We start from the raw sequence: 10,256 nt of genomic DNA on the forward strand, positions 1-10,256 counted from the left end.
AGGAAGTTTTTATTATTTTATAGCATTAACAGTTTTAGCCATTAAGCCTCAAGATATGCATACTATTACATCAATTGTCAATTAACTTAGCATAAATAGCTTAAAATTAGTACAAAAATGAGAAATTCATTTTTTAGTGTTTGCTTGATTCCTGTTGAATCTTTCAGTTGTCCTAGATCATGGATATTTTATGGTTTTTAGTTAAAGTCATAGTGTTGGACAATATAAAATGTATTCATAGCTAGCTATTTTAGCAGAAGCTCACTCTAATGACTTGTCGTGGTTTTTGTACAGCTCTGTGATGACACTGGGATGCTGTGGGGACTGGCTGCACAGTACCACACTGCAGAGCCGATCTCACTCACTCCATCAGACTCCAGAACAATATTAAGCCTGTCAGGTCTGTGAGATTTAAACTCGCCCTCGCTGGCTGGATTCACTGAACTGGTCCTTAAAGAGGTGAAAACAGTGTGAAGCCTGCTGTCTCGTTCCAGTGGTACCAGTAAAGATATGAGGTATCAACACCGGTTATAGAGCAGGAAATCTTCAGCGATGATCCTTTGGAAAGAATCAGGTTCTCTGGTTTCTGATGGACATGAATGACCTGCAGACCTGCAATGGTGAAAAATTATGATTTGAAAGTTGCTTTTGAAACATTTGAAACAATACAGTATTGACAACATTATAAGCTTACATGAAGTCACTAGGCATTGTCAGACTATTTTCTGTTTCAGTGTTTCTGGAAACCATACTAAAACAGTAATCATGAAAATCAGGATATTTTAGAGCAAAATGTATATGCCAGATTTAGTCCAAGTTTTTTTATTGTGGAAATGGAAGAGTGTTTATAGTATTAAACACAGTGGTTCCAATGATTGTTACTTACATCTTGATATTTTTTGGAGAATAAACAACAACATGTTTTATTCAGCGTTTTGTATAAAAACAATTTTATGTAATTGTGATTGATGAATGTGACTCTTTTAATTCAAATTATTTTGCAAAGGATACATCAGTAACACTGGAAAAATGTGAGTTGTGAGTAATCCATCTCCATGTCTGTTACAAAATTTCAGTTTTATTGTTTGTTTGCTTCCTGCTGAATTTCTCACCCTAAAACTTCAGCCACATAGATTCCTCACAGTTTAAGCAAACGTGGGACTACATTTACAGCTGTGCTTCACTCTGTTAAGGTCCTATAATCCTGATAATGTGAAATGCATACAAAACTATATAGTTGACAAGCCCATTCTTAATGAGATGTTGTGGTTGAAAATGGGTTATTAATTTCTGGATATAGAGCACAATAACTTCAGCAATGATCCAGAGGAAAGAAACATGTCTTCTGGTTCCTGATGGACTTGTATGAGCTGTAGACCTGCAATTATAAAAATTAATTATACGAGATTTAATAAAACAGTTCACAACAATATTTTATTTGTGAGATTATAGTCTTACATGCAGCCAAAAGCAATTGTACTGTCAGAATGCACAGAAATAAACATAAATGCCTCATATTAAACAGTGGAACATGTACTAGCTTTGGTATAGTTCTGAAATAGACTGTTACTGGTTATGGGGTGAGACCATATACTAGCTCAGCCTGTAGCAGGGGAGGAGGATTGAATATGCTGATTACACTTCAGAGCATTTGGGCCATCAGAGTTCCTGGAAACTTCTTTAGGACATAGTATCGTAGAAATCAGGATATTTCAGCACAAAGTCTTACTCCATATCCCAGGAGACTAAACCTGTGCCATTGTTGGATCCTTGTTGGATGAAACAGGGCTCACTCACCAAAACATTTCTGAAATGAAAGCCAGTGAATCCTGTATGGTGCAACTGTGGGATCTGGATATGTTCTTCACAATAAAATGTTCTCAGATTACCTTTGCTTTAAATTTGTTCTTAGCTAGAAAAAAAATGTAAAAAGTAAGAAAGATTTTTTTCATTATTTTTTCATAAAGTACTAAAACAGTGTGCTAATAACATCTTTTTCTTTCTATTTTATTTTTCAGAAAGACATATTTTGTGTTAAAATTTGCTTTTCTGCAATGTTATTACAAGACAATATCATATTTTATATTCACTGTTTTGCATAAAAACTATAAAATCCAACACCACCATCACTGTTACAAAAAGAGAATTTCCTTTTTTATTGTTTGCTCACTTCTTGTTGACTCTCTCACCTTAAAATGTCAGACTACACTCATGTATTCTTCACTGTTGGTGATGGAAACACAAGATTACATTAATTATAACTATAACTGGCATGAGTAATCCAAACCTGTACTGGTACCACTAGAATGAAACAACAGAGTTCACACTGGTCTTCACCTCACTGGGTACTGGGCTGATGGACCCAGCCAGTAAGGGTCAGTTTAAATCTCACAGACCTAAAGAGCTTCACACTGTCCTGTGATCTTAACAATGTGAAATGCATGCAAAAATGTGTATATGATGGTAGTTATATTCCTACTGAACAGTTGTGGTTTTTGTACAGCTCTGCACTGGCTGCACAGTACCACACTGCAGAGCCGATCTCACTCACTCCATCAGACTCCAGAACAATATTAAGCCCGTCAGGTCTGTGAGATTTAAACTGACCGTCACTGGCTGGGTCCATCATTCCAGTACCCACTGAGGTGAAGACCAGTGTGAACTCTGCTGTTTCATTCCAGTGGTACCAGTATAGGTTTGGATTACTCATGCCAGTTATAGAACAGGATATCTTCAGCGATGATCCAGGGGAAAGAACCAGGTCCTCTGGTTCCTGATGGACTTGTATGATCTGCAGACCTGAAATGATGAAAATTAATTATTAGAAGTTTGCTATTTAAACAGTTCAGAATGACCTTGTATGATGACATTATAATCGTACATCCAGTCAAAAGCCATTGTACTGTCAGAATGCACAGAATCAAACACAAATGCCTCATATTAAACAGTGGAACATACAGTAGCACTGGTTTAGTGCTGAAATAGACTGTTACTGGTTTTGGGGTGGAACCCTGTACCAGCTCAACCTACACCAGAGGAGGAGAATTGCAAATGAGATTATACATCAGAGCATTTGGTCTTTCAGAGTTACTGGAAACCTCTTTAGGATACAGTATCATAGAAATCAGGATATTTTAGAGCAAAGCCTTACACTATATGCCAGGAGACTAAATCTGGACCATTGTTAGATGATAATCCAAAGCACTCTTCCAGATTTACATAAACCTGGTTTCCTCACCAAATAATATAATTTTCACAATGATTAGGTTTCTTTAATGAAACCCCACTAAAACCCCATTAAAGCTAAAGAGGACAGGTTTTAAAGAGATTATCTTAACTGTAGAATGATATCCAATTCACTGACATTTGCAAAGTTACAACAAATGTATTGCTGTCATCTTGGAAAAGTGAAGTGTCCTAATAAATGTTACTCACATCACTCACATCAAGGAAAAATAGGATTACAGAATAATGCAATTTACTCTTAGTAAAATTATTTTATGGAATTGTGACTCATTAATGTAATTGACCTAACTGCAATATTAAATGTAGGGTTACTTGGAAAAAATATGTAACAGGCAACATGTTTGTTCAAAATGAGAATTTTGTTTTGTGTTTTTCCTGCCTTCTGTTGAATCTTTGAGTCTGACAACCTAAACCAAATCTTAATTACAATTGCTGTGGTTTTTGTACAGCTCTGTGATGACATTGGGATGCTGTGGGGACTGGCTGCACAGTACCACACTGCAGAGCCGATCTCACTCACTCCATCAGACTCCAGAATAATCTGAAGCTGTTCAGGTCTGCGAGATTTAAACTTGCCCTTACTGGGTGGATTCACTGTACCAGTAGCAAAAGAGGTGAAGACCAGTGTGAACCCTGCTGTTTCATTCCAGTGGTACCAGTACAGGTTTGGACTACTCATGCCCATTACAGAGCAGGAGACCTTCAGTGATGATCCTGTGGCAAGAACCAGGTCGCTTGGGTCCTGTTGGACCTGTATGAGCTGCATGCCTGTGAATATAAAAAAAATGTAATTAGCTTGATATCACTGTTGTAAATGTTTTCAATAATGCTGAATTACTCACATTATTAGCTTACATATATTTGAAAACCAGTGTACCGTCAGAATAAAAAGAGTTAAATGCGAATGCATCATGATAATTAGCACAACATACAGTAGCAGTTGTAACAACTAGGTCTCAGTGCTGAAAAAAGCTGTTACTTAGCAATGGGGTGGGACCCTGTGCTAGATCACCCAGCGTCACATCTGGAAGATTACATATGCTGATGTTTATCTCAGGTGATTTTTTTTTCAAAGTATCTGAAAACCATGATTTCACTCACAGAAAAAAAAAAAAAAAAAAAACTCTCCAGGCCACTAAACTTCATATTTAGCTTTCCCCACAAGGATTTAATCTAATGTAAAGATTGATCAATCTGAAGGACTGCTTTGGATCATTTTCTTGCTAAAAATTTCAATAATGGTTCAGCTTTAGGCTCCTAGAATACAGTGACAAATTTTGCTTTATAATAATCTAGTACTTGACAAAGTCTAAGATACAATAAACAATAATACAAAAGTTATTTATTATTTTCTTTATTGTTTTATTGGACAAGCAAGTAATTCTGGTGGGAATTGTACTTAATATGTTTGATTGAAAACTATATAGCATGCAAAACTGTTGATATGTATGATATGATAAAACCTTGTGGTTTTTGTACAGCTCTGTGATGACATTGGGATGCTGTGGGGACTGGCTGCACAGTACCACACTGCAGAGCCGATCTCACTCACTCCATCAGACTCCAGAATGATCTGAAGCTGTTCAGGTCTGCGAGATTTAAACTGACCTTCACTGGGTGGATTCACTGAACCAACAGCAGTAGAGGTGAAGACCAGTGTGAACCCTGCTGTCTCATTCCAGTGATACCAGTATAGGACTTGACTACTCATTCCAGTTACAGAGCAGGAGACCTTCACCGATGATCCTTTGGAAAGAACCAGTTCACTTGGGTCCTGTTGGACCTGTATGAGCTGCAAGCCTGGGAATATATAAAAAAAATGTAATTAGCTTGATGTTGCTGTTGTAAAAGTTCTCAATAATACTGAATTCATCACATTATTGGCTTAAATATATTTGAAAACCAGTGTACTGTCAGAATAAAAAGAGTAAAATGCAAATGCATCGTGTTAATTAGCACAGCATGCAGTATAAAGTAACTATGTAGTAACTAGAGCTCAATACTGAAAAAGCCTGTTACTCAGCAATGGGGTGGAACCCTGTGCTAGTTCACCCTGCATCACATCTGGAGAATTACATAAGCTGACGTTGTAACCAGGTGTATTTTTTTTTGTTTTGTTTCAAAATGTCTGGAAGTCATTCCAAGATATCATTACTTAGAGAAAAAAAAAACTTTCCTGGTCCCTGAACTACATATTTCATTTTCTCCAAAAGCATGCAATCTGATTTTATTTAAAGGTGTGATTCTCCACATAAACATGGCTAACTAACCAAAGAATAAACCTTTTGCAAAGGCCAGGTTTCTTGAATTATAGTCAATAAAACATGTATAGTGGATTTATGGAATCTGGACATGTTCTTCACAGCAAAAAATTCCTTTTACCTGACATTTTTTCTCACCTCAACTATTGTAAAGTACAATATTTATTCCACAATATGTTAATAAAGTACTTAAACAGGGGAATAATATTTTTCTTCTTTCTTTTTTCCAGAAACAGATTTTGCGTTTAAGTTTGCATTTTTGGTAATGTTATTACAAGACTATAATTTTGTATCCATACACATAGAAACATCATGTGATAGTGACTAATGAATATTATTATATTGGGGGAAAAATCAGATAGCTTGGAAAAAAAGCATCACTGGAACATAAATGAGCTGTCAGTAAACCAACAACACCACCTCTGTTATAAAATGAGAATTTCACTTTTATTGTTTGCTTGCTTCCTGTTGACTCTCTCACTCTCAAACTTCAGACTGCAATCTTCACAGTTTCTTCTCTGTTTAAGCAACCACTGGACTACACTGATTACAGACATGCTTCACTCAGTTGAGGTCTTGTGATCTTGACAATGTGAAATGCATGCAAAACTGTCTATTTGAGAATTTCAAACTTAATGACTTTTTGTACAGCTCTGTGATGACATTGGGATGCTGTGGAGACTGGCTGCACAGTACCACACTGCAGAGCCGATCTCACTCCATCAGACTCCAGAATGATCTGAAGCTGTTCAGGTCTGCGAGATTTAAACTGACCCTCACTGGGTGGATTCACTGAACCAGTAGCAACAGAGGTGAAGACCAGTGTGAACCCTGCTGTCTCGTTCCAGTTGTACCAGTAAAGATACGGGTTAGCAGTACCAGTTATAGAGCAGGAAATCTTCAGTGATGATCCTTTGGCAAGGACCAGGTCCCTTGGTTTCTGATGGACCTGTATTATCTGCATGCCTGTGATAAACAATTGTAATTAGTTCAATGTTGCTGTTGCAAAAGTTCTCAATAAATTAATAATCTGAATTAATCACATTATTAGCTTACATATAGTCGAAAACCAGTGCACTGCCAGAATAAAAAGAGTCAAATGTAAATGCATCATTTTAATTAACACAACATTCAGTAGCACTTGTTGTAACTAGGTCTCAGTGCTGAAACAGGCTGTTACTTAGCAGTGGGGTGGGACCCTGTGCTAGATCACCCTGCGTCACATCTGGAACATTACTTGGTCTCAGGAGATTTATTTATTTTTTTTGTGGTTTCAAAGTGTCTGGAAGCTATGACAGGATATTATCACCCATAGGAAAAACACACACACACACTCACACAATCTCTCCACGTCCCTAAACCACGGTGAATATAAAAAGTCATACCTCTGTTAAAATTGTAGCTTTTTGTTATGTAAAAATGAAACCAAGATACATCATATCAGATCTTTTTCCAACAAAATTCAAATGAAAAACAAATATAAACATTTCAGGGGAAAAACAGAAAAAGAAAAAAATTACCCTGTTTGCATAAGTGTGCACACCCCTTATACTAATACTTTGTTAAAGCACCTTCTGCTTGTAATTCAGCACTCAAACTTTTTGGTTAGGAGTCTACTAACATAGCACATCTTGATTTGGCAATTTTATTTCAATATTTCTTGCAAAAGTGCTCCAGATCTATCAAATTGTGAAAGGATCTGTTGTGTACAGCCCTCTTCAAGTTAATCCACAGGATTTCAATAGTATTTAGATCTGGGCTCTGACTGGGCCATTCCAAAATATTGATCTTCTTCTTCCGAAGCCATTCCATTGCTGACTTGTATTTGTGCTTTGGGTTGGTATCATGCTGGAAGGTGAACTTGTTCTTTGTCTTCAGCTGTCTAACAGAGGCCTTCAGGTCTTTTTTTTTTTTTTGGGCAAAAGAGATTGGTATTTGGAGCTATCCATGATTCCCCTGTCTTGACTAAAGCCCCAATCTTAGCTGAAATGAAGCAACCCATAGCATGATGCTGCCACCACCATGCTTCACCATGGGTATGGTGTTCTGTGGGTGATAAGCTGTCTTGTTTTTGTTCTGAACATATCAGAATTATGCCCACAAAGTTGTACCTTGGTCTCATCTCATTGCCGCATGGTTTTGAATGATTTGGGCAGGCTTGGGTGTTTTCATTTTTTGTGAGAAAGAGTTTCCATCTAGCCACCCTACCCCATAGCCTAGATATGTGAAGAATATCTTTTGCTTTGATTGTTGTCACATGCAGAGAGAGAGAGAGGTATTTGCTAAATATTCCTGCACCTCCTTTAATGTTGCCTAGGTCTCTTGGCAGCATCCCTGATAAGATTTTGTCTTGTGCTTTCATCAATTTTAGAGGGATGTCCTGTTCTTGATAATGTCACTGTGGTGCCCATTTTCTCCACTTGTTAATTATGGTCTTCACGATGTTCCAAGGTGTTGGAAATTCTTTTGTACTCCTCTCCTGATTGATCCCTTTCAACAATGAGGTCCTGTACAGATTTTGTAAGCTCTTTGTAAGTCATGGCTTCAGCAGTCTGAAACCAAGAAGATGTCAAGAAAATCTTATAGTAACAGCTGATCTTTATTTGGGGTTAATCAGAATAATTTCATTGATGACAGGTGTATGATAAGTACTTTTGAACATGAGTTTGAATGTTGATTGGTTAGTTCTGAGGACAGTCACATGACCTATTATAAAAAGGTGTGTGAACTTATGCAACCAGATTATTGTATTTTTTTTCTTTTTGTTTTTTCCTAAAACGTTTCTATTTATTTTTCACTTGAATTTTGTTGGTTGCTATATAACATTAAAGGTAGAAAAGATCTGACATGATTTTTTTACATCACAAAAGTTACAATTTTAACAGGGATGTGTAGACTTTTTATATCTACTGTACATACTGTATTTAGCTTTCCCCACAAGGATGCAATCTGGTTTTACTTAGCAGTGTGACTGATGAATCTGAAGCACTACTTTGAATCATTTTCTTGGTTAAAATGTTGTCTAAAATAATCTAGTACTTGACAACATCCATGATACTGTAAACAATAATTCAAATGTAATTTATTATTTTCTTTACTGTTTTATTGGACGAGCAAGTAATTCTGGTGGGTATTGAATTTGATATGATTGTTAGAAAAGTATATTCCTAGCCTTTAATAACCAAGTAAAGACTTGTGCAATTAATCATTAAGAAACTTTAAGACAGGTAATGAAAAAAAGATTCATTGGGGGAAAAAATGCAGACTGCAAGAACTACTAGATTATTTCAATAAAGCAAACATGCGACTTTACAGATCTGTCAGGCTTCTATCAGTTAAGGTCATGTGCATATCAGAACTATATATCTGAGCATAAACCCAAGCTCGACTTGTTGTGGTTTTTGTACAGCTCTGTAATGACACTGGGATGCTGTGGGGACTAGCTACACAGTACCACACTGCAGAGCCGATCTCACTCACTCCATCAGACTCCAGAATGATCTGAAGCCAATCAGGTCTGTGAGATTTAAACTGACCCTCACTGGCTGGATTCACCGAACCAGTAGTTAGAGAGGTGAAGACCAGTGTGAAGCCTGCTGTCTCGTTCCAGTGGTACCAGTAAAGATATGGGTTAGCAGTACCAGTTATTGCACAGGAGATCCTCAGCGATGATCCAGGGGAAAGAATCAGGTTTTCTGGTTTCTGATGGACTTCTATGAGCTGCAGACCTGCAATGGTGAAAATGTATTTGTTGAATGTTTATTTGAAATTATTGGACTTGTTTTTAAACTGCTCTAAATAATGCAGTATTGACAGCATTATAAGCTTACATGAAGTCAATAGCCATTGTACTGTCAGAATGCAGAGAATCAAACACCTCATGTTGAGCAGCGCAACATACATTAGCACTGGTTAAGTTGTGGAATGGGTTGTTACTGGCTATGGGGTGGGACCCTGTGCTTGCACAATGTGTGTCACATGTGGAAAATTGAATATGTAGATTACTTCACAGACCATTTTCTGTTTCAGAAATTCTGTTTCTGTTTGTTCTTACTTCTTACAGAAATGTAAATAGATTTATTCTATGATTTGTTCATAAAGCACTAAAACAGTGTTGCCTATAACATCTTTCTTTTTTTCAGAAAAACATATTTCATGATTTTGTTTTTTTTTCTTAATGTTATTAAAAGACAATATAATTTTGTATTAAATGTTTTGCAGAGAAACAATATCATGTGATTGTGATACATATAAATGATTATATTGGGGGAAAAATCAAGTAATGTTGAAAACACATCACTGGAATAAACATGAACTGTGAGTAAACCAACACCACCATCTCTGTTACAAAATGAGAATTTCATTTTTTTATTGTTTGCTTCCTGTTGAATCTCTCACCCTGAATCTTAAGACTACACTCCTAGATTCTTCAGTGTTTAAGCAAACATGGGACTACATCTATTACAGTTGTGCTTCATTCAGTTATGTTCCTGTGATCTCGACAATGTAAAATGCATGTTAAACTGTGTATCTGAGAAGCCCAATCTTAACGACATGTTGTGGTTTTTGTACAGCTCTCTGATGACATTGGGATGCTGTGGAGACTGGCTGCACAGTACCACACTGCAGAGCCGATCTCATTCACTCCATCAGACCCCAGAATGATCTGAAGATCTTTATGTCTGTAAGATTTAAACTCGCCCTCACTGGGTGGATTCACTGAACCAGTACTTAAAGAGGTGAAGACCA

At 36.8% G+C, this 10,256-nt stretch overlaps 1 protein-coding gene across 1 annotated transcript; it reads right to left on the reverse strand.

Annotated features, from left to right (window-relative positions):
• Window positions 1-816: 816 nt before the first annotated feature.
• LOC117598359 (uncharacterized) lies at window positions 817-8,593 on the reverse strand. The gene is made up of 3 exons (XM_034308376.2): window positions 4,855-8,593; window positions 3,829-4,014; window positions 817-2,799 (listed from the first exon to the last, which is right to left on the reverse strand). Exons 1-3 carry the CDS (start codon window positions 4,955-4,957, stop codon window positions 2,468-2,470), a joined length of 621 nt encoding a protein of 206 aa, XP_034164267.2. The 5' UTR covers window positions 4,958-8,593; the 3' UTR covers window positions 817-2,467.
• Window positions 8,594-10,256: the final 1,663 nt, after the last annotated feature.

Source organism: Pangasianodon hypophthalmus, chromosome 10, assembly GCF_027358585.1.
Source record: "Pangasianodon hypophthalmus isolate fPanHyp1 chromosome 10, fPanHyp1.pri, whole genome shotgun sequence".
In the NCBI taxonomy this organism is placed as follows: domain Eukaryota; kingdom Metazoa; phylum Chordata; class Actinopteri; order Siluriformes; family Pangasiidae; genus Pangasianodon; species Pangasianodon hypophthalmus.